The sequence below is a fragment of the Phoxinus phoxinus genome (genome assembly GCF_949152265.1).
Source record: "Phoxinus phoxinus genome assembly, chromosome: 10".
Lineage (NCBI taxonomy): Eukaryota > Metazoa > Chordata > Actinopteri > Cypriniformes > Leuciscidae > Phoxinus > Phoxinus phoxinus.
Genome location: NC_136885.1, coordinates 11142982 through 11169246, shown reverse-complemented (window position 1 = coordinate 11169246; position 26265 = coordinate 11142982). Strand labels below are relative to the sequence as shown.

The following is a 26265-nucleotide window of genomic DNA, read 5'->3' as shown; positions in this document are numbered from 1 at the left end:
CTCTATACAGTCTATTTCGAAATATTGTGTGATTCTCCCATGTTTTTTATTTGGAGACATTCACTGCAATTCTTGGTTTCATTTGTTGCCTTTTAGCTGAATCAGAATTAAAGGAATTACTGCTAATATATGTACATACAATTGTTAATGGCTGTGCTTTTAACTTCCCACCTACACGCTCATCATTTTTTATAAAAAAGGTTATTCATCTTACATCAAATCCTTGGAGGCGTCCAACATTCATCATGTCATTGCAGCGTTTAGGAACAACACACATCACCTCTACCGCTTTCTGTGAGAGAGCATACAGCAATGTTAGCAACTACATTTTAAAAAGATTTCTGAAGAAAAACATGATTGGTGCTTGCTTGTGCTTTGTGTAAAATTTGCCAGTGTATTACTAAGGTGTAGTGGGTCATTGCTAGGGTGTTGCTAGGTGTTTTTTTTTTTTTTTCAAGTTAAATACTAACCCATATCTTAACAAATACACTTACCTCTAATTCTACAGTGTCCAAACCAGCCTTTTTGGAGAACTTAAGGAAATCCTAAAATGATGCAATCAGAACAAGGATGTCAGAATAAAACAAGAAAAATATCTATTCTCAAAGATCATCCATGCTTCACATAAGTATGGGTCAGTACTACTAGAAAGAATGGCTACATTGCTTCTGCAATTTCCCTGCCTGACCTTCAGCAGAAGCTGGTATTTCATGATCCGCTGCACTGGTTTAATCAGTAGATCCGTGATCTGTAGCCTGTGGCCTAACCTCTGCTTTAACTCCTGATGAAGATACAAAGAAAAGATGAGTGTGGTTATGAATCTGTCTCACTTTTCATGACTCATGTTTAAAATGTCAGGCAGGATGCAGACAGTGACTTGAGTCTTACCTCAAAATATGTGTCGATGTACTCGGAAACAATGTGCTCTGATTTGGGCTTGTTTTGGCAGTACACAATGTACATGTGGAGTCTTCGTTCCTGTAGTCAAAACAAAATGTCAGACACAGAAGTCAGAATCATTATCATTAATCATCATACTAAATAAACTATTAGTAACTATAGAAACAAACTAGCAATGGAAACTAAATGAACAAAGAAAACAGGAACTTACACACTGAGAGTACAGGAAATAAAACCAACACAGAACATGACAATCAGATTTGTTTATTTTCAGAACAAAAAAAAAAGCTGTTCATTTTATATATAAACAAGCCGTCTTATTTATGTACAGGTGAAACTCGAAAAATTTGAATATCATGCAAAAGTTAATTTATTTCAGTAATTACAACTTAAAAAGTGAAACTAATATATTATATAGACTCATTACATGCAAAGTGAGATATTTCAAGCCTTTATTTGTTATAATTTTGATTATGGCTTACAGCTTATAAAAACTTTTCAAAATATTCTAATTTTGAATTTGGGGTTTTCATAAACTGTAAGCCATAATCATCAAAATTATAACAAACAAATATCTCACTTTGCATGTAATGAGTCAATATAATATATTAGTTTCACCTTTTAATTTGAATTACTGAAATAAATGAACTTTTGCAAGATATTCTAATTTTTCGAGTTTCACCTGTATGTATCAAAACCTGTGATTGTTGACAGTTAAAATATATGGATTGAAACAAGTCGAGAGCTGTTGCCCCCCAAAATGACTCGGCAACATTGGCTCAACCACTTATGTAAGTTAGGGATGGGACTATCAGTTTAGCTGACCAATAGTAGATGGAAGAAGTGTTTAAGAAAATATTTTGTGTAGTAGAACAGAAAATACACACTTCACCTTTGAATTTAACACAGATGCACCTTGCAATTGTAGTTGTCTTAAGCCCTATTCGGACGGGACTAGTTTTCCAGGGGGACGTAGAGATATTTGTGTTTCACAGTACTTTGCGATTTTAATCCCCTCTGAATCTTCTGTGTTTATCTCACACAATCTTTTTCAAATATCCAGAGAAAATACAAATTATTTTCAGTAAACTCAACGGTCCTCTGACTGAGAGATCTAATCCCGCCCGAATGTGAATGTCTGTGATTGCTGATATTGCATTATCCTAATGCTTCTCCACCTGCATTTTTTTGACCTACCTGAGCTATCGTTTGGCAATATTAGTTTCAATATGGATGGTCTATAAATAAATAACCTTTAAATAAATAACATTACAAAATTAATAAATAGAGACAAATCGCAGAAACTTGCTAAGACTGCCCATTTTAATATCTGTCAGGTACGACTAAGATATATTTCTCTCACTTTTGCAAATTTATTATAAACAGCCACTGCTATACACCTGTGCATTTTACTTAGGTTTTTTTATAATAAATACAATTATATCAACAAATAATAAATTAAAGTGATAATAATTGTAATTCAAACATCGTTTAGAAAACCCGTCTGAATAGGGCTTTAGTTAGAGAGAAATCACATCATACCTGTCTGATAAACAGGGGTGCGAGCCTATCAGGGTCCTCCAAGCACTTCTCCAGTTCACTAAGAAATAAGCTACAAAAAGCAGAGGTTTACATTAACATTAATGGCAGAAAATCAAACTAGGGTCTTAATATGGAAGCTAAGTGCATAATTTTCACATACTCTTTATGCCAGTCATAAATCTGGTGAATGTTCCCAAAGACAATCTTATCTTTGCCCTTCATGTCGTCGGGTACACCCTCTTCCTTCATCCTGCTTATGTAGCCCTGCAGGTGCCGGGACACACGAGTACAGTTACCATGTAGACAGTGACAGATAACACATGTGATCAACACTGGGTTATCATTCTGAATTAGAAGCAAATCCAAACCAATCTTTCAGAGAGACAGTCAAACAGATCATGTGATCAATTCACAACAAGTTGTGTAAGCCCTTAATATATATAGACTACTGAACAAACAGAAGTTAACCCTGACAGCAGCTGCCGATTGTGTTTACTTGAATTAATGTGTTTGGTTACAAGTGGTCACCATAGTGATCTCAGAGCGGTGTTTGTTAAAAGAACTGAATATAATCCCACCTCCACGACTGCACCAAGGTCTCTCACGTAGTCCCTCTCTGTCTCGACCAGTTCCAGCAGAACATAACTGGAGAAAAAAAAAGACATTAGGACATTTAGATTTAAACCAAAAACAAACCAAGATGAAAAAAAGATGAAATCTCAGTGGAAAAAAAACACATTTAGTTTCTGTAAAAATATTTCTAATTTAAAAATCTTATTAAAATGTACCCAATATTTGAGTGTGCTATGTATTTTGTGATGCTAATTATAGTACTCTACAGGAATCAATGCTGCCTATGCACCCTTTCACATGACATTTATATCATGTCATGCTATGTTCAAAGGAACAAGCTGTTCGCTGTCAGTCAGTAACTTGTGTGTGCGTGATGCGCAGTGGTCGCGCTAATGTATGTATAAATGTATGCTTTTAATAGTATGTATAAATCCAACCTTAAAGGTACACTGTGTCATTTTTTAAGTTGATTCTTAGCAAAAATCACTTTGTTCTTTCAAAATGATATGTGCTCATTAATGTATAATTACTTCTACCAACTAATCAAGTATTCTCTTAAGCGTAGAATCTGCCATTTATAATACATACGGGTGAGCTGCTCGAATGGCGGAAGCCATGTTGCGCCTCCATCTTGAAAATACATTAGCCAAAGAGGGACATAACTGGAAATTCAAGGTTCGTATACAGGTAAGAGGTACTTTTTCTAAAAAAAAAACATACATCTATCTCACTTTTGCTCACGTGCCAGTGATTAACCCTCAGCATGCCATAGGTTGCTGACCCCTACCTTAACCCATGCAGTTACCTTATATTGCCCAGTACTTTCTAAGGTACATACAGTACACTGTAAGTACACGTAGTTCAACCTTGATTTTTGGTGAGAGTTTATCAGAAAGCGTCAATTTTGATCTCTTCGACTCACTGTGCTTTATTCACAAATGTTTTATGTGATTTTATGTGACTTAAATAGTTAAACTTTGGATGGATACATACGGTAGCTAATGTTCCTCAATGTATTGAACTCTATGAAATAAATCTTGAAGCTACAGCTAACTCAACCCAATGTAAAGCATTATAATGTGATGCTCAAAGTTCAGACTATAGTTTGCCACTGACCTTTAAAAGCAAACACAATAATTAGAGGCAATTCGCATGATATATCGTAATGTACAATCAATATTCTAAATGATCCCTATTGAACTAATTTACATTAAACAAGAGCATACCAAGATAGTATGGAGTCATAAAACGAGTCCCTCATGTCTAAAGAGTTATTTTTACTTTCTATGATGTGTCAAGTCTTAAACTCGTTTATCTTCTTTTGCTCTTTTTGCCATTTATTTAAGTACCAGTCCTGCTTTTTTAAAACTTCTATGCTACTATCTGCAAAACTTTTCGTGCAGAGGTTAAAGTGTCAACATTCGTATTGAGAGATGAAGCCCTGATGTGATTTATATTCCAAGTCAGTGGAATATTACAAGGTTCCACACAAGAGATTCGATTTTGGTGCTGTCTTAAGGCCCGTTTACACCAAGAACAATAACTATAAAATGGAAATATCTGAGGAAAATAAGAGAGGGACTCACTGTCGCCTCTTGAGGAAGCCAGTCTTGCGTTCATCCATCTCATCGATGGGAGAGGAGGAAGACAGGAAGGAGTTATCCGATGGGATGCAGGAAGGGCTACTGCTATCTCTTTTCTCAACAGGGAGAGAACTGGGCCTGTCCTCCAGACTCTGAGGGAGAGAAAAGAATTCAGTGGACAATACAAAAATATTCAATGTGAAAAGATGGACTATGATCTCCCACCATTTTGCTCTTGACGAGTTCCTCAATAGCGCTGACCAGTTCAGCTGCACTCGGTGTCTCTGAACTGCTGGGACGTCCGGACAGACGGGAGTTAGCCTACGCAAAAAGAAAACAAGTAACAATATTTAGAATCTCACAAAGGTAGGACTATCATAAATATGATTAAAAATAAATAAATAAAAATATTGGTCAGGTTGGAAACCAGCAAGACTACCACCTTAGGCTTGTTTCCACAGTTTATTTCTTGTTTCAAAAGGGATATACCGCTTACTCATCAATTGATTATTTATTGGTGGTTAACTAAGTGGTCTAATTTGCATGTTAAATGCCCTACCTGTCCTTTCCCCCATGAGGACTAGTTTATTAAGTGGAGTGGCTTCCCTTTTGGGTTACAGTTACATAATTGACTAGACTTCAATATTAAATTATTATGTGAATCTGCAACGATGCTCACCATTGTAGTGTTCTGACACTGAAGGCGGAAACATTCCCTTCCAAATATGGTAATGAGTGTGGTTTCTGGATTCGCCAGCCAATCGGGGGCTGATTTCAGAGTGGTAGGGGCTAATATGGGGGGAACGGAAGTAGGAACTTTGGTTTGGAAGATTTGGGTTGTTTTGGGTAAAGAGTAGGTGCATACATGGCCCACCACATGTTATTGTACACACAAATACTCCATTAAAAAGCACATAGAGGTCACGGACAGAAGGGCGTTCACAGGCTAACAGTCAGAAGTCAGAATGCTACTGAATCTGTGCCTCAAGTTCTGGCAAAGCACAACTGAGGACGTGTGGAGTATTCAAACAAAGAAGGAAAATATGCAAGGATGAGGTATAAAAGTAGAAAAAAGACTGAATAGAAGGAAAGAACAGGAGACGGCTGGAGGAGAGAAGACTACATAGAGAGATAAGGAAACTGAGACAAAACAGAGGCAGAACAGAAATCAACATAATGCTGGAGAACATTAAGAAACAAAGAGAAAACAGACAGCAGTTAGAGATGCCTGACAGAGACCTCACTGGTCTTCTTCTAAACTATCATTACCATAGGTTAAAGTCAATATGAAATGGCATTTGCAACACATTCTACTTCGCAATGTGAAATATTTCAATGCGAAATAAGAAATGAACCCTCAACCTCAATGCATCTCACTGTATCCCAATAGTAATATAGTTTTTATAATAATATATTAGGTAATTAATCTATAATTCATTAGATTATTTTATAGTAATATAGATTAGGGTGTGGTTTAGGTAGTCTTCATGTAATTCAGCACAATTTATAGTAATTATAATAGTAACTACATGTAATGTGCAACAACAGGACAATATATTTTTGGTTGTACGGCAACATTTTTTTTAATTGTTCAGCTGAAGTCAGTTCAGTCAGATCATCAATTATAACATTTAGTTAATTTCATCTATAAAGCAGGTCTGCAGAACAAATGATGTCATCGTCGTCGTTCAGTTCTCAACCAATAGTGTCTGTGCAGGCAAATCAATAATATTGTGGATTTGACCGCACCGACACTAGGTGACATCAGCCAAAACGCAATGTCCTATTGAATCTGGTGTGGTGGAGCAAGTTACATTTACATTTAATTTTGAGCTAAAGACATTTTTGGTTACACTTTATTTTAAGGTGTCATTGTTACAGTGTAATTATATATTTAAGTACTGAGTAATATTAAGCAACTACATGTACTTACTATAGGATTAGGGTTTGGTTTAGGGTTAGTTGCATGTAATTATGCATAATTTACTGTTACTATTATGGTAAGTACATGTAACATATGTAACAAAGACACTGTAAAATAAAGTGTTACCACACATATATATATATAAAACATGCACTGACGAATCTTGCATGATAAGACCAAGAAGACCGTGTTTTAATTATGTAACAGAGCCAAATAAGATTTCATGTTGACTTTATGAAAAAACGATTTTACTTTGTTTAGTCTAAAATAGCAGGTTTCAAAAAAGTAATGTAATCTCAAATCAAAATGGATATCAAAACCCATCCATGTTGATTTGGCGACGCTTCAGCAGTTACCTTGTCCTCCTGGGAGTCCTGATGCAGAAGACTGTGCTGTTGGATGGCCATAGGGGGCGGCAGGGGAACCGAGTCTGGCCCTTCCTCTCCCTCCTCCTCACCACAGCTCTGCATCCCTGAGGAGGAAGACTTGGACAGAGTGCCACTGCTCAAGCCCTCATTTCTCATCCTCTGTGAGGACAGAAGAGAGAGAAACAGAAAGAAAGAAAGAAAGAGAGATAAACATTGTTAAGCTATGAAACAGCTCGGCAGCTGCGGCACATTTTCATACCAAAATATCACTAGCGGAAGCGCTGCACTGTATTTATAACTGCTCTACACTGGAAACCACAAGACATAAATAACACTTAGACAGTTACAAATCATACAGTGCAACACTTAAAAACAGACAACGTGCTACATTTACTTCTGCTTTCATTGACGTTTCAAATGCATTCTCCAGGATAGGAGTGGCAACTAACAAACTACCATAGACATTTACTTGTCTGGAAACTGTTTCAACCCTTTTTCACTGTTGCAAACTTAAATTTTTTTTTATATAGATATATAATAGAATAGACCAATCAAAAGAGTGGGGTCTATAAGCCTGCACTTATTTGATGAAAATAACAGTGGAATATCATTACAATTTACTATTTTATTTTATTGGATTTTAAAATGTGATGGCAAAGCTAAAAAATGTTTAGCAGCCATTACATCAGTCTTCAGTCACATGACCCTTAAAAAAAAATCATTTGAAAATGCTGATTTGGTGCCTGATTAACATTTCTTATTATTTTCACAATTGAAACCGGTTGTGCTGCTATATATATTTTTGGAGATCATAATACTTTTTCAGGATTCTTTTTCAAGAAAAAAAATCTAATTTATTTATTTGAAATATTTTTTAACAATATCAAATGTACTGTAACTTTTGATTAATTAATTTGTCCTTGCTGAATAAAAGTATCAATGTCTTAAATACAAATAAATGATTGTACCGACCCAAAACTTTCGAATGAATGCATGCAAACAATTGTACTAATACATTAATTGATACACAATTCAATGCAGATTTTTTTTTTACTGATTGCACTGGTAAAGTTAATACACCAGATAAAAGTAATGGGTTTGTGCGTGCGCTATAACATTGGTTTGGTCACCAACCTCCTCTATGGTCTCATCCTGTGGTGTGGCGGCACTGTCATCCGAGTCTTTCTGTGAGCCGGGGTCTGCGTTCTTGCGAACATCTCGACTCTTCTTGTGCTTGTGTGCGAGTTTCTTTACGTGGCCGTCTGCTTTGCCGCTGCTGAGTCGTCTGACGGGACTGGTCAGCCACTTGCGCAGAGTATTTCCGGGCCGTTTGGGTCCAGGAGAGCTCTGCAAATGACCCGGCTGCAGCGTGGCACTGCCCGAAATTCCTCCTTCATTACTGGACACTGAGAGCGTGTCTTTAAAGAAAGAGAGAGAGATAGAGAAGTGTTTACATGTCTTACTGGGTCTAGTCAGTGTTATTGTTTTACTAAACTGCTGAAAAAAACTTTGATCACAACTAACATGAGTTTATAGCTGTGTAGTCATATAATAATGAACCAATAATGTCAATCAAAATGAAGAATTCAACAACTGCATGGTATACCATATTGTTAAGTGTTATTAATAACACAAGCTCTTAAATTTCTCTTAAATTGTTTACATAATTTACAAAATAATCTGCATGTAAATAAACATATGATGCAGACATGCAGCACACGTATGAATGGGCAAACATATTTGGATACTTTTACATTTTAATTATGACTTTGGTCACAAATAAAATGTCTAAATGACAGAATTAAATCAAGTGGCATCACCGAAACAAATGCTACATCATAGATTCTTTTAGAACTTAAAACTTTCTTTTTGTGAAATTTAGCTCGAAAAAGCATACTTTCTGTATTTATTTATTTTAAATAAATGCCATTTATTTTGTGGTATAACACAAAGACATTTGAATATGGTTTCAATTGCCTAAATATTTGTGGGGCAACTTCATTTCTCAAAACAGAATTACTGCAATGTCATTGTACCACAGTTTACTGTATTATTTATAACTATAATAACTACATATAACTAATACAATTGATACACTTAACTAAAATTATATAAAGTATATTTTACCAGTTGTTAATTATTCTGGGGGTTTATTGTGAGGTCCAAGAGTGTGAGTGTTTTTTTCTTTTCTTTTCACCACAAGGTGATGCAAATCATAGCTCTACTTTTCACTTCAGAGCGGTTTCTGTTTTCAGCCCTCTTCAAAACTGAAACAGCAGAACACTCTTAAAAGACCTTGCTCTGCTCCTCAGAGAGTATGTCCTTACATAAAGCTTGCATAATATATTCTTTTCAAGTCTATTGATGTGCAGAATAAAAGCATCCAAGGCCTCTGATGAACGGTCTTCAGGGGAGGAGTGGAAAAATCAAGAGCAGATAAATAAATCTTTATTGACCGTTACTATAAAAATACATATACAGTCTATAACTTCCAACTGAGGATGAATAACGACACTATTTCCTTGTGTAGAGCTGCTTATAGCTGAATTGAACTCGTTTCATAATTGATGAACTTCACAGTTACTGAACTGAATCAACACTGAACTGACATGAGCTGAAAAATGACACTATATTGTCTTTGTAGAGCTGCTTTACAGCAGAATGTGACTTTGTCTTATATTTGATGAAATTTGCATCACTGACTATTTTCCTGTTTATCCCTCTAAAGCTGCTTTGAAACAATCTGTGTTGTATAAAGTGCTATATAATTAAAGATGACCTAACTTGACTCTTTCATATGTTTTATATGTGAATTCTCAGCTGTCAGTAGTTTGTCCCCTCACTGTGGACAGTGTACACACACACACACACACACACACACACACACACGCACACACGCACGCACGCACAGCCACACCTGGTAAACAAAATCCAAAATCTTTCAATTTTGAGTGATGAACACTTCTATATCAGCAAAGAATTGTGAACAAATTAATTGCAATGTCTCATTTGAACTAATTCACAAAGGATTTGAATAAACGCTCATTGTTGCTTATTTTGCCCAATAATAGACGAGAACCGTCTGACTGACATGTAAAGTGACCAATCACAGTTAGTTATTTTTTTTGCACCGGTTTTTGGGCGGTTTATCTAAAACAGATAACATCTGAGTAACAGACCGCTGTGGATAATTTAGCGAGTGCGTGTTTGTTACCGTCTTAATTTATAATCTTCACAGCAGGATATAAACCTTAAATAAGTCAGTTTAACACAGACATGTTGGTTTTTACAAAGTCAACAACATAACTTTTCTGAAAAATTCTTCTGACTGGAAAAGCTTGTGACTTTACTTGTACATAACAGCTGTCAAGATTGCAGTGAATAAGAAGAAGATCAGATGAAGATTCATTCAAAAATAAAAGTATTTAATTGAACAAACTCAAATAATCTACAAGTAACGTAACAGCGTTTGAGACACAAACAATATCCGACAAACTAAAAAACGATGAAACTAAACGAGCAAAATGACTGAATATCCCTGACAATAGCATCATTTAATACAATTTTCCTATATGATGTTAGATATATCAGTTGTGGTTTGTGGTGTTTTTCTGGTTCTGTTATAAATCCATTCCTCCTGAACGGTGTCGTTAAATTCACACCTGAACAACCCGAGCCTTCAGTGCCACAGAAATGAGCCGTGTGTCGCCTGTAGAGGACACAACCAGTCTCCTCATAGGAACCTTACAGTGACTTGTACATTATTCAAAGATATAAATCATATATAAACATTGAACGCTGAAATCTTAAAGGAAACTTGTTGAAAAACAATTTTTAAAGAAACATTCCATCCCAACTGAGGTAATGTTCATTAACTAAGAATGCTTGAGGTGTGACAGATTGATGCTTTCTCATACTTTGAGCCTCTCACTTCATTGACTGCTGGGTATTATTTAGAAAGATCTAGTCTGTTTATCTGAGAGCCTCTTATGTCCGGATAAATAAAAAAGACTCACTCAAAAACACATGCACAGGTTCCACAATGTTTTGCTACATATGCCTGACAATCTTTATAAATGGGATATATAATTATAATATAAAATTGTGTAATAATTTACTCACCCTCAAGTTGTTCCAAACCTTTATATCTTTCTTCTGCTAAACACACACACAGATAATAATATGGGTAACCATACAGTTGATGGGACCCCCTTTTTTTCATACTATGGGTCCCATCAACAGTTTGGTTACCTGTGTTCTTTTTTGTGTTTAGTAGAAGAAAGAAATTCATACAGGTTTGGAACAACTTGATGGTGTGTAAATGATGACACAATTTTCATTTTTGTGTGAACTGTTCAAGCAGAGCCCTGACCAAGAGCACCTGTAAACACCAACATACTGTAACATCTAAATCAGACAGCCTATGAACAAAAGCCAAATATAAACACCATCATGAATTTCTATTCCTATGATATTCAGGCCAATGACAAATGACAGTGTCCAAGATAAAAAGAAAGAAGGAAAAATCTATGTTCTATGTTGGTTTCATACTGTATGGTAAAAAAAAAGAAGGAAAACGTCTATACTATTTTTTATGAAAAGTTAAATTTTGAATTCTGAATTTATGTTAAGTAAAAAGTAATAACCCATTGAATACATTTGAGCATATACATTGTGGCAATTATCCCGATAAAGATCTGAGGTATACTTCATTTAATTTGACAAAAATCATGAATTATTCAGTCATAAAAATTATTAATCATCAACCTTATGTAAAAAGGTCAAATAAAAAGTCTCGTTGTTGTTGACACCAAGTTATTTTACCTGCATAGTCAAACCATGATTTTTCAAATAATAATAATTTTGTAAAAATACAATTTTACGATAAACTACTCAATAATTAAAATTTTTCTGTCATTCTTTTAGGAATTTAATACCGGTAATAACTTTCCTCATTGTGAAAACAGGACAGTTTGATAACTCCGATATTTTTGATTATGCTCAAAAATGTCTAAATTAATTTCAAGTCAAAAAATAAAAAAACATCATAGAAGAGCCCCCCCCCCCCCCCCCTTCATTTCAGTGTATTGCATTTTAATGCAAAAAAGTACTACAATTTAGATACAAATAAAGCAAAAAAAGCAAAAAAAATTACTTTGACTGTCTGCTTTTATGTTTGCAGATCCAGAGACAACTTTTAAAAGCTGACCGGAGCCTCAAAAATCAACCGTGTCGGTGTAAAATTTCCACTGAAGTGACATTGTAACCAAACTAATATGAAGAATATGTCAATAAATTAACTAATGTGAATTAATATGAAGAATATTCTACAGACACAGGGACATCTATAGAAGACGTCTGTAACAGAGAAAGTCCAGCTAAATAAATCAACAACCAAGCTTTGTCCTTATCAGATGCTGAGTAATACATTATTGACCAATAAATTCACTTTACTGTAAATCACATCTACTTTGAATTTAATAAAAACAGACACAAATAAAAATGACTATTTCTTCATGTAGTTTCTGTACCTTAAAATAAATCTGCATATCAACATACCCTACGCTTAACTTTCTTCAATATCTTCTTAAATAAACAAGCTGCATTATATTAAGCTTCGTTACGATGACTGCATTCAGTTCTGACAGTGTTGTTGTCCTGTGAGGAACGTACCCAAATCCAGCAGCCAATACTTGCAGTTCTCTGAGCGTCCTGAAGCTGAACCCATGTGACAGAGTGACCTGACTGATAAAAATGAGTGTATTCCATGTGCCATACCCCAGGAGATGATATGAACGGAGGAGGACACCTACACTAACTCCTCTAAACTGAAAAGAATTTACCACATAATGCTGAGAAGAGAGTGATGGACTATGAAAGAAAGGGAGGGAGAGAGGAAGGGGGATGGAGAAAGAGGGAGGTTTGGTTGTTCCATGCACAGCTGTGACTAAGTTATGCTCAGAATGAGAGAGGGAGGAAGGGAAAACCGGATGAGAAGACTCAAAGAGAGGAAAGAGGTGTAACCTGCAATCCTTTAATATGAAAGACGTGATCCCAAAAGAGTCTCAATTTTCTCAAATTGAGACTCTTTCAGCTATTTTTACTCATTTTCTAATAGGGGGAATCTCAAAAATGTTATGGTCTGTTATGGACATAATGTAAAAAGATAGAAACTAAGTTTCATATAAAAAATATATGACTTTTGGTTTATGAATCTTGACAGGATTGTGAGATTCACTCAATTAGATTAAAATAGCTAACCATTATTTTCATTAAGATTTTAGTCAAGTATTTAATGTGAGGATTCCTGAAATGTCAAGTGGATGACTGCATTCTGCAAAACAACATCAGTCAAGCTTTGACCTGTTCGAACATTTTAAGCATTTTGTATTGGGAGCACAGTAATAATACATCCCAGAAGTAAATGACAGTTTGAAATTGTACAGTGCGGCTGACAATATCAGGTCACAGCATGAAAATGAAGTTAACTATACAAACAACTGCCTCTATATCACCTACACAAATGGCTGCCTCTCTTAAAGGCTGCACCGGAGCGGGCGGCTACAAAGATCTCCCTGTTTAAGCGTCTTTGGCTGCTTAACAGTAGCTGGTCTGTGGCCAGTCAAACTGCTTCCTTTGCTCCACGCACACACACGCAGATCCGTAACTGCTTATGCCAGAACTAATCAAAATTCTGCTGAGGATTCTGCTCTGGTCTCATAATATAAAAGTTGGATTTTTTCAGCCCCTCTGGACACGTTGCATCAGCTGCCTTAAAATATACCTTGAACATTTCAGCTAACGAAATAGCCAGGACAGCAATTTGAAGAGGTAGAATACACTGGTCATCATGAGTTATGACGGTTCCTATTTCGCATTCTATAAATACTAATTGTCCTTGCTGTAAGAGAACCGGCTGTTTGACATTTCCCATGACCTCTTCAAAAGGAAAGGTGCTTGCCTACTTATGATGTCATAAAATGGACTTAAAATATGACAGGTATGAGACTTATAATGTAGTTACGGTACAAAGATTGAAATTAAATGCATCTAACTGATTAGTTCCAATATGACTTTTATAATACGTTAAAGTGTTTCATTAACTATCTCCTCGACATTCATTGTTGATGGATAGATAGATAGATAGATAGATAGATAGATAGATAGATAGATAGATAGATAGATAGATAGATAGATAGATAGATAGATAGATAGATAGATAGATAGATGGATAGATGGATATTTGAGTAGATTTCTAACTACATCAAGAGTTAAAAATAAGTCAGTTTCAGTAACTTCCCAGATTTCTCCAAACTGAACACCACACCCTGCACACACTAATGATCTTCTCTCAGATGCTGCCCAGTCATCCTTGTGGGGGTGACCTCAAAAATATGTGCCTGGTGACCCTCTTAGTTTTACCACATGCTCTTCCTTTGTAGTCATTTCTTTGTCACAAATCATGGCCAATTCAGAGTTTTCAAAAGCAGTGACTAACCACCATGAATTTCATGTTACACGTCTTTGATCATGAGGAACTGACGAACTGCAGCTGAAGTACTTACTATAGCTGAGTTAATTCCTTAAAAACCTATCAACAATAAGATTGCTCCAAAATTAATTTATGCCGACTCATCATAAATGTTTTCATATGCAAAACTGTATTTCACCACAAAGCTCGAATAACCTTGAATACAACAGATTTTTTTAAATGGACCACATGATCTTAATAAATGTGACCGGTCACGGAAAGTAAGGACACATGTCGGTTCTGGGGCATTTTGAGTTATTCACAGATTCTGAAAGTGTAGTCTCCAAGCTTTCTAACGATGTGTAACACATGGAAATCTGATAATATTTGGAGAAGTTGTGGCCATTTGAAGGTAGGCACTCAAAAAAATTAAAAGTGGAGAAATCTGCCTCTAAAGATTGAGCAGTTCTCGCCTCTCTCTGCTGCTGGGAGTGACAATAGGGCTCATTTACATCTCATTTAGATAAGCCATACCCCCTGTAAAGCACATGGGGGAGCAAAAAGGTCAGGAAAATGTGCCATCAAAGAAATAAAAAAAGTTTGCAAACAGGTAATATATAAATAAATGTCTCTTAGCATCTACCGATAAAACTGTATAGGCAACTCTTTTGATATCAGATAGAGCCGCTAGAGCGCTGCATAAAAAGTAACCACGCTGTAGGGCTGGGCGATATGGACCAAAAGTCTTATCCCGATATATTTAGGCTGAATAATCGATATATGATATATATATACCGATATTTTTTACTCAAAGTGAGAGCAAATGTACAGTGAAAGTCAAAGCCAAATATGGACTTCACTGTATAAATTATACATTGATTCTTATTAAAGTTACTATTAAAGTTCTCAGTCAAGAGCAGTGTGTGATGTTGTTTTATTAACATTAAATGGATAGTTCTCCCCAAATGTTTAATTGTCATCATTTACTCTCTCAAGTTGTTTTAAACCTGAATAAGTTTCTTTCTTCTGTTGAAGTTATTTGGAAGAATGTGGGTAACCAAACAGTTGATGTTCCCCAGTGACTTCTATATTTATTTCCTATGGTAGTCAATGGGGACCAGCAACTGTCTGGTTACCCACATTCTTCCAAATATCTTCTTTTAAATAAATACAGGTTTGGAACAACATTAGAGTGAGTAAAGAATGACAAAAAGTTTATTTTTGGGTGAACAATCCCTTTAAGGACAAGCGGCAGCGTGTTACTATTAGGGCTACTGTCTCTTTAAGACCTGAAAGCAACGCGTCTAATATGTACGCATAATATGACACGCAGATTTCTCTCAATTTTCTCGGTTTGCTTTCAGTTTAGACATAACCAACTTTCTTTATGTAAACCTTGAATGTATTTGACAGTATTAGCTCAAAAAGACTCGAAAGATAACTTAGTCCAGTATCCAGGCACTGTTAGAAAGGCTTTTAGTGCACGCGCGCGTCGGCTGTTTGTGCTCAGAAAAGCACATTAGAACAGCGCTTCAGCAGCGAATGACATGTTTAACCGGCAAGGCTTTAAAGCACATGCAAATAATGAACTTTTGAGAACTGCAGTGTCCTGTTCCTCTGCGTAAACATTTAATGTGAATATTTGTCGCGTTGTACACTGGGCTGTTGAGACGCAGACTGCTACAAAAGCACGCAGCAGACTGCTTGCAGCAAGAATCACAGCGCAACTTTGAACTATATCGATGCGATATGGTCTAATTCCATATCCCATTTAAAAAATATATCAATATATCGCCCAGTCCTAACACGCTGTTCCCTTGGAGGGCGGGGGCAATAACAAAAGAAACAAAAGCCGGCTTATCCAGTATGGAAATACACACAGACAATGACACGCCCCTACTGCGAGCTAGAATCTCACAAAACAAGCCGATTTCAACCTAAAAATGTACGATTTTAAATATACCAATATTGATATCTAAAACATGGAGAGGCTTCTTCGTGATCTCAACTAACAGATTCTGCAAAAAAGCGAAAATCACCAGTTTTGAAAAAAAACGCTTCTTTCTCATTTTGCTCGTAAGTTGTGCTGCCGACTTGTGTCCCTGGTTTCCGTGGCGGGTCACAAATGTCCTAGATCTCACAGGTAAGAAAAAAACTGATAGAAAAATAACATTTCCATTGTTTCTATTGTTACCAATGCCACAAGGGGCAGGAAAAAACAAGACGAGCCGTCACCTGCCTATGACGTCTCGTCAGTCCATTGGACTGATTATACACATGCTTCACGACGCAATCACGCAGGGTGTTCCCACCGTGTCTCGACGCAGCTCGAATCTCTCTGAGGAGGGTCGCAGCGCTGCCAGTGCGGGTGTATTCCTGCTGGTGGCCACCAGTGATGCGCGGGTCAATGTATAAACAACCCGCACCCGACCGACGTTTTCATCCAACTTGACGCAACTCGGACCGCAAAAAAAAGAACTAAAATATTGTACCCGACCCGCTTCCTGACCCGCATTTTTTAAAAGTAGCTAGTAAATGCTCATAATAGCGTCATTGGGCCATAGACGTAGGAACTAGGGGTGCGGGCGCAGCATTATTGTGAATGCTGTATGATATAGCCTAGTGTTTTGTAATAAAGGCTTGATTTATTCATTTATTTCGTTTCATTTTCTTAACAATTAAGACGCTGCATGTGTTTATCCAGTCTAATCGAAGTGTGCGTCTCACCCCCGACTTTCCCAACAAAAATCCCGCCCCCTCTCAGAAAATACATAAAACTGACATTACTGAGCTATATGCGTTTAAAAGTAGCCTATTAAAATGGCACAATGGCATTGCTCAGTTCAACGTGTTGGGAAATCGGCCATTTTGTCCCGCGTCAGCTTTTATACAAAAGTTAATAACGCGCTCAACATTCAAAAGTTAAATAAGGATTTCCCACTTTCATCTCTGCCTGCAGACTGAGCTCGTGCGTCATCTTCGCGCCAGTTATTCAGACAATAAAGCATAGGCCTATGTATTTCATAGAAAATTGTGTCTAGTACTATATAAATTACAAAAGTTGAATTGGCATCTTTATTTCAAACGACCCGACAGACCGCGACCCGAATATCCTTAAAAATATTTTTGGATGACTCGTAACCGCGGGTGACCGCAGGCACCCGCTCATTTTGGATCAACCCGCGCATCACTGGTGGCCACGGAGTGATATAACTATATAGTTTTTCTGATGTAAAGAAAAATAAAGATAGAATATATCTGTTCTTCTGGACGCTCTGCTTAAAAAAATACAAAAATAAAATGAAGAAATAAACTATTCAGCGGCGTTCCAGAGGTTTCTTCCTCACCGATCTATTGTTCAGCAGTCTCAGCCTACTAAAGCTCCTCACAGCATAGAGTGCAGCAAAACAGAGCATCGCCATTCGGGCTCATCCACAATCGAGGGGGACCTGGGTGGCGGTCACAGTTTAGCCAGTTATAGATATGCAAGATCTGAGGACTGTTTTATCTCTAAAATAGCTTGGAAGAAGAAGCCCTGACACCGAGGCTGCAGGCTTCTGAGGGTGGTCCCCTCCGGGGAAGGGACGGTTTTGAGAAATCGTTTCTCCTCAGCGGCCTCTGGGGTGAGACTCTCTGAGGTGGGGCAACGCTGCCAGTTCGGTTTTCCTGCCGGTTCACCATTTCAGGACATCGAGGTGTCAGCGTTCCCAAAACGATCCTCCGAGGAGGGTCGTAGAGCAGTCAGTTCGGTTTCCCTGTCGGTTTGCCGTTTCAGGGCGCAGAGGTGCCTGCTTTTTCCAACAATCCTCCGAAGAGGAGGGTCGTAGGAACTAAGCTAGTATGAGGTAAGCAAGATCTGAGGACTGTTGTTATCTATAATAAAACTTAGACAAGTCCTGGCGCTGAGGCTATCAGGTTTCTGAAGGTTTCTCCAGCCGTTACTTCATTCTTCCAAAAAAGGATGGGGGGTTGTGTCCTATTCTAGATCTGCGCCAACTAAACCGCAGGGTTCAGAAACTCAAGTTCAAGATGCTTACACTCAAACAGATCGTGTCACAGATTCAGTCGGATGACTGGTTTGTCACCATAGACTTGAAGGACGCTTACTTCCATGTATCCATCCTTTTGGGTGCGAAGTGTACCATTATCGGGTTCTTCCGTTCGGCCTAGGTTTATCACCCCGCACCTTCACAGAATGCGTGGATGCAGCTCTGGCTCCCATGAGACTCCAGGGCATCCGTGTGTTGAATTATATCGACGAATGGTTGATTTTAGCTCAGTCTGAGCAGATGGCAGTCGTTCTGTCTCACATTAAGATGCTGGGGTTGAGGCTCAACGCCAAGAAGAGTGTGCTCCTCCCATCTCAGTGGACCACTTTTCTAGGTGTGGTATGGGATTCGACAACGATGCAGGAACAATTTATTATGTAATAATAACACTTATTACTTCGATTCTCTCAGCCGTAAATGGGGTAAAAATAGGCCAGTCACTCACTGTGAAACAGTTTCAGAGACTGTTGGGTCTCATGGCAGCTGCGTTCAATGTAATAACTTTTGTCCTCCTGTACATTAGACCCCTGCAGTGGTGGCTCAGGACCAAGGGGTTTTCTCCGAGGGGAAATCTGTTTAGCATGATCAAGGTCATGCGGCGATGCCTACGTGCCTTAGTCATGTGGCCCAGTGCTGGGGGGTTCTTGTCGACGCGTAACGCTATCAACGGATACTTTCCTCACAGGTTGGGGGGGGGGGGGGGGGTTACTGTCTCTCAGGGCAGTATATATTCCGGAGCGGATATCCTGTCGAGACTGAGGCTGAGGCCCGGGGAATGGAGACTTCACCCCGATGTGGTGAAGCTCCTTTGGGAGAATTTTGGTCAAGCTCAAGCCGACCTTTTTGCATCGTCAGATACAACTCATTGTCCCATGTGGTTCTCCCTCACGCACCCAGCTCCTCTCAGGCTGGATGCGATGGTTCAGGTGTGGCCAAGGCTACACCTGTATGCTTCCCCCCCGATATCTATACTTCCGGGAGTTCTGGACAGGGTTCGCCGCGACGGGGCCCGTCTATTGTTAGTAGCCCCGTACTGGCCGGCCCGAGTGTGGTTCTCGGACCTGGTGTCCCTTCTAGACGGCTCTCCGATGGAGATTTCCGATCAGGAAGGACCTGCTGTCCCAAGCAGGGGGCACGATTTAATCAACCTCGCCCGGAGTTGAGGCCCAGCTCATAGAATCAGGTATCTCGACCGAGGTTGTGGAGACCATACTCCTATCAAGAGCTACCTCCACGAGAAGACTGTATGCATTGAAATGGAAACTGTTCTCTGCCTGGGGCCCTGTTGGTACATTACTTTATTATCTGCAAGAACGTTTCTCTGCGAGGTTATCTCCTTCCACCTTGAAAGTGTATGTGGCGGCTATATCTGCTTACCACATTCCTCTGGGTAGTGCATCATTGGGGAGAGATCCTCTCATTACTCGTTTTCTTCGTGGCACCCTAAGGCTGAGGCCTGCACTGCGCAATAGAGCACAGGATTGGGATTTGGCTGTTGTACTGGAGGGCCTGGCTTTGGCTCCCTTCGAGCCCATTGAAGAGGTTCCAGAAAAGTTCCTTACACTAAAAACTTTATTTCTCATTGCTATTTCTTCTATCAAGAGAATTGGAGATTTGCAAGCCTTGTCGGTTACTTATTCGTGCCTGGAATTTGCACCTGGTATGGTGAAAGCCTTTCTTCACCCTAGGCCGGGTTTTGTTTTGGGCCCAATCGTGCTGCAGGCCTTCTGTCCTCCACCTTTTATTACACCAGATCAGGAAAAACTTAATCTGCTGTGCCCTGTTCGGGCTTTGGATGCTTATGTTCATAGAGCTGCCCTGTGGCGTAATTCGGATTTGTCAACTATTTGTCTGTTTCGAGTCACCAATAAAAGGTTACCCTGCTTCCAAGCAGATAATGAGCAAGTGGGTAGTCGAGGCTATCTCATTGCTTATGAAGCGGCTGGTCAGCCTTCACCTTTGGCTGTCTGGGCCCATTCTACTAGGAGTATGGCTGCCTCTAAGGCTTTATTATCGGGGATTTCCCTCCATGACATCTGTGATGCGGCAGGCTGGTCCTCACCACATACATTTGTTAGATTTTATGATTTGGATCTTTGCTCCACTCCAGCGTCTAGGGTGCTTGCTTCTTAGTGTACGCAATGACTTCACACAGAACAGGCATTTGCTATTATGGCGTCGTGGGTATGGTGTTCCCATGCATCTTGACGCAGCTCAAGTTCCCTTGAAAGGGAACGTTTCAGGTTATGTATGTAACCCTGGTTTCCTGAGAGGGAACGAGACGCTGCGTCACCCTGCCACACTACCTGCATGCATGTGATCGACTTGCTTCGGCCTTTCAGAAGCTAGTCTCAGCCTCAGACGTCACACCCACGGAACGTTTGCTAAACGTCTGATGCATATGGTACACTTAACTGGAAACACTTCAGGAATGTCGAAGTCGACATCTGATTGGTTGAATTTTATCGGATTTCCGGGGGGTGCGAGTGTCGCGTTTATTTTCGGTCCGCCGGGAAACAAAGTGCAGACGTGTGATTGCGGAAGAAAAACTGTTGTGTTTACATGAGTGACAATGAGCATTTATCAAGATCAGCTAAACGTAGGATTCTCAAAAGTATGCAAGGTTCACGGCATAGACTCTTTAAGAGATGTCCAGGAGTTTTGTTTGAGGCACTTAGTGGAGACAAAAAGAGATATTTTAGCCTGTTTGCCGACAGGATTTGGGAAGAGTATTATTTTCCAAGCCTGGCCGACCCTTTGTCAGCATTTAGAAGGATTCCCAGCAGATCCAATTTTACTAGTTGTGTGTCCCCTCCTATCTATCATGGAAGATCAAGTGAAGTACCTAACTGCGAAGGGGATATCAGCCGCGTTTGCGGGCAAACATGAAACAACAGACGCAGCTGGCATCGCAGCTGGCCGATTCAGTATTGTTTTCTACTCCTTCTTTGATTTTCTATGCTGACTGACTTGTTGCACGCCGGTCTGTTGTTGTGGGGACATTTCCACGCCCCGAAACGTGACGCTGAACGAAACGAACTGTAATTGGTTGTTTGACATGCCGTTCAAACGGCCTTATGGGCGGCCTTGGCCAAAGAAAGCTGCTATGAATTCCAGACCTTCAGCCGTCAGTCTGAAGGTCTGGCTACGCGAGACTATTCAGAAGCTAACACGGTCTGTTTTCAGGTGTGCTTTATAGTTTCCTGGTCGATGATGTCACCCGCCTATGACGTCTCGTCTTTCCATTGGACTGATTATACACGTGCTTCACGACGCAATCACACAGGGGCGTTCCCACCACGTCTCGACGCAGCATCTCGTGCCCCAAATTTTTTTATTTATTATTAGCAATGTTTAAAGCAGTTGTGTGACTAATATTTTTGTGGAATCTATGATACATTGGGATTCTTTGATGAAAAGAAAGATTTCTTTAGAAACTGAAACAGTATTTATTTGAAAATTATTTTTTTTTGTAATATTATAAATGCCTGTACTGTCACTTTTGATCAAATGAATGTGTCCTTGCTGAACAAAAGTATTAGTTTCTTTAAAAACACAACTTTTGAAACGTAATCCATGTATTATTGTTTACAAAATGGCTGCTTTTAAAGGCATGATCAAAATCACAAGATCACATTAACTGTCCTGTGTACATGGATACGGTACTAGCAGGGAAATCCCCTACAGCCTGGCAACCCTGTTTATCACCTGACACAACCCATCACCATGGTTACTGCATGCACAACACACTTCAACCCTAATAAGAAAGAGCAAAGCTGGACTGCAATTAAAATTGTATTTGGGTTCGGGGTGAATCGAGAGCAGACACTCACACCTGTACAGCTTTGATCCTTCTCTCCTGAGGGAAATCACACAATATCTAGAACCTACATTAGGATAATCAGATCTAATTGTGGTTTGTTATATTTAAATGTTAATCTTGCACACAGATAGAAATCTGTATGCATTATTTAAATAAATCACAGATATACAATTAATCTGATAAGGTAAATTAGTTTGTTTTTTTTTTACTATACATCCTTTTATTCTACCAAACAGAAAAACTGAGATTCCTATCGAGTGAAAGGTGATTACCTAACAACTCTTACACAAAATACCAGCTGGATGTGTGTGTTGATGTGTCTTCAAGTAATCCCTCAAGCATTTACACAGAAGCTCTTCCCATGACTGGAGAGGAACACCAAACACTATCCCAGAGTTGCCACAAATTCAAAACACTGACAAATTCAAGTAGTGCAGCGTCTATGAAGTGTAAACCTAAATAAACCCCATTATAAGTCCTGATGCCATCCTGATCTGACCACATATCTAAGCAAACCAAGACTGCTTAGATATTTGTTTCCCAAAAGCAAGTCTCAAAAGCAAGTTAGTCAACTACAGTATGTAAGCAAGTTCCGGTGTTACCAACATAGTTCAATGTTTCAGTTTTCCCGAAACCATAGTTCCAACGAACATTCGCAAACTTACGAGGTTGGAACTACAGCTCTCGACTTGTCGTTAGAAGCATAGTTTCTTGTTATTATGACATGTGTACTGAAATAGATCATGCTCTTGTACACAAGTATATAGTATATAAAGTATATACTGTAGATTGAAACGTATAAATATATATATATATATATATATATATATATATATATATATATATATATATATATACTGTATATTAGGGCCGGGACTCGATTAAAAAAATTAATCAAATTAATTAGAGGCTTTGTAATTAATTAATCAAAATTAATCGCATTTTAATTGCATATAAATATTTGACCTGAGAACAGTGAGAAGTAATTTTTTTCACATGGATTTTTAGTATACCATTGAATAATGACTGAATACATAAGCTTGAGCAACAAAATATAGTTTATTTTTGTTCAACCAAGTCCAGCAGACCAGTGCTATTTTTGCCATTAAGTGTAGCAATAGCCGTTCCGAATTCCTTGTTGCATAGCTTGCACACAAGCATGCTCTTATCGACGCTTCCATCCGTTCGTTTTTTATAACAAAATGTCCCATTCACGGGGCCAACCAAAGCGGTCTCGTCAGCTTCTTTGTTCATGTTCACTGTGGTTTGTTGTTGTCTGAAGTTATCGTTTATATACTGTCTATGGAAGTTATGAACACTAGTTGGTGCTCCAGTATAATCGGTCCGCCTAAACTCATCCAGTGAGAAACGTTCCGCGGTGCAAAAATAAGTGCGATTAAAATGCGTTAAAAATGTTTAGCGCGTTATTTTTTGTGTAATTAATTAATCTTAATTAACGCGTTAAAGTCCCGGCTCTAATATATATATATATATATATATATATATATATATATATATATATACATACATATATACATTCTTTAGCCTGTCAACAATTAGTAGTACCATTTTTGAAGAATGTGCATGTGCGTAAGGGAACCTGTGCGTATGATGTAAGAGGGAACTCACAATAAATCAAACATCAAATAAAGCCAAATGACATGAAACAAAAATAGTGCAGTAGTCCTCAAATGACAGACGTGCGACAGGTTACAGTTGTGACTAGTTCAATTATTTGACAATGCATCATACTACAGTATGATAGTTAAAGGGATAGTTCACCCAAAAATGTGTCATTACTTACTTACCCTCATGTTGTTCCAAACCTGTATGAGTTTCTTTTTTCTGCTAAACAAAAAATAATATATTTTGAAGAACGTTGGTAACTAAACAATTGACGGTAGCCTACAGTCAACTGTTTGGTTACCAAGATTCATTAAAATATCTTATTTTCTGATCAACAGAAGAAAGAAACTCATACAGGTTTGGAACAACATGAGGTTGAGTAAATGATACTATCCCTTTAGGCAGCAAACTTTGGCCAGCATGAACATCCAAAAAACCCAAACACATTTACAGTCCAATCAAATCTAACCCAACCCAATCTGCAGAAAACAGGAAAGCCATCTTACCTTTATGATTGAAAATGCCCTCCATCTCCATACTGCTGCGGGAATGTGCGATGCAAAGCATGGAACTGGGAACCAGGCCCTCCTGGGCAGGTGAGCGGTCAGTGGTGCGAACCAGACACCAGTCGGGCTTGTCCTGGGGCCGTTCTAACAGCTCCACCGTCTGACCTCTACGCACAGTCAACTCCGATCCGTTACTTGCCATGAAATCGTGGATGACCACCGTCAACTCTGAGCCACCGGACAACTGTGGAGAAAAGAATAAGCGTCACAATAAAAAAATAAAAAAACTGTGATAAAGAAAACAAAAGTGTCCTAACTAAGAAAATAGACAAGTCTAAAGTCAGAACGAACATACCCACTGGTAATGTGGCATCGCCAATGAGCTCAAAAGGTGAGCCACTGATCCTGAACCTTTATACGCCATGTTTCTACAAAAACACCTCCTCCTAGTAAGTCCTCATGCCTCAAACATCACACAGGATGAGTCGAAAACCCCGAAAACTCTGACAATGCCATATCCTTCAATCTGGAAGACGGAATGACTTTGCGTTCCTTTTTTCTGATCAAAATGAACCTGGTCTACAGTTCATCTACAGCTCAAGCATTCAGGACTCCAGTGAGGTAAAGTGGCAGGCGTTTGAAGGCTGCTGACACATCCTCGCATTGCCACGGAGATGGAATCAGTCTGAAGGAGTGACGCCTGGCAGGAGGAAGGGAGAGGAGGCAGAGACGGACACAATGTGCCAAGATTTAAAGGAGCAGGAGGCAAATTAATGCTTATTAGAAGTGACGTGCAGGAACTCGTATGCTTCTGGGAGCCTCACCTTTTCACCTCGCCACGAACTAAGAGGGCTCTGTGTGCGTCGGTTAAAACAGTGAGCCTTTGTGAGGGGTCGTCAGGGTACATGAGTCAATTTGGTGACAGCGAGACTCTTTACGTGTCACAGAGACAGGGAAGATACCGACATGGAAATGGAGATAAAGATGGTGCATCCAAGTGTGTTTTGATTCAAGACAGTATCAGCATGTAATGTGTGTTCTTGTAGGAGGCTCGCAATACATATCAGTGACAAAAACATGCACATGTGTGAGGGCGAGTGAGAGGAGAGCTCTGACTGTGAGTGGGAAGATGAGCGTCTGTGCTGCTAAATCCAAAGCAACCAAAGCAACCAAAGCAACGTTCCCCATTGAGGAACCTTCATTACGTCTGTTGATAATCAGGTTAAAGGAATGTCGGAATACTGGACGCAACTGTCTCCGAACTTCTAGTATGGTTGATTCTTCAATTAGGAGAAATTTTCTGCAAGTTTTTTTTGTATAAAAAGTGCTTTTACTTGAAAGAAGTTGAAAATGTATGTTTTCAGTTTCAAGATTTCAAGTAGTAAAAGTGGCCCTATTTGAAGAATCACCCATATGTGGCCATTGTCACTAAAATCTAATTCCTGGAATAAACTATTCTTTGCAAGGTTTAACTATTTTATTGTACACGAGCCAGTGTATTGCAGCCTGTTGTCTAAGATAGCCTTGTCAGTCAGAGATGAATAAAGCAATTTTTTTTTGTTTTTTTGTTTGTTGCTCAGATACATTTCACAGAATTTCCAGCAGCTCAGTATTATCTCTGAAGAAGAGCATAAATTCAGGAGAGCAAAAACAAAATCATGTTCTTTAAATCTTTGGATCAGATCAAGATGTAGCAATAAAAATAAAAAAACTTAAACGTAATGTTTATCCAGCAAAAGATGAAGCTGAAAAATGATCATAGTGTTCCACAAGATCTCAGAAATTAATTAAAGAGCTAGTTTACCCAAAAAGGGTAAACTCACTCACCCTCATGCTGTTTCAATTTCAAGACTTCCATTTATCTTCAGAACACAGTTGGAAGACAATGTTTATATTCTCT

At 38.6% G+C, this 26265-nt stretch overlaps 1 protein-coding gene across 2 annotated transcripts in view; it reads right to left on the bottom strand.

The window, feature by feature from the left end:
- triob (trio Rho guanine nucleotide exchange factor b) overlaps positions 1-26265 on the bottom strand; it is a 153017-nt gene that overhangs the window by 12037 nt on the left and 114715 nt on the right. For both annotated transcript variants that reach the window (XM_079626370.1, XM_079626371.1), the window contains exons 35-46: positions 24366-24609; positions 8025-8308; positions 6879-7049; positions 4824-4919; positions 4602-4750; positions 3021-3087; positions 2603-2706; positions 2443-2512; positions 889-978; positions 689-781; positions 495-545; positions 215-292 (exon numbers count right to left, since the gene is read on the bottom strand). In XM_079626370.1, coding sequence (XP_079482496.1) covers positions 215-292; positions 495-545; positions 689-781; positions 889-978; positions 2443-2512; positions 2603-2706; positions 3021-3087; positions 4602-4750; positions 4824-4919; positions 6879-7049; positions 8025-8308; positions 24366-24609 — 1497 coding nt within the window. The remainder of the gene's footprint in view (positions 1-214; positions 293-494; positions 546-688; positions 782-888; positions 979-2442; positions 2513-2602; positions 2707-3020; positions 3088-4601; positions 4751-4823; positions 4920-6878; positions 7050-8024; positions 8309-24365; positions 24610-26265) is intronic.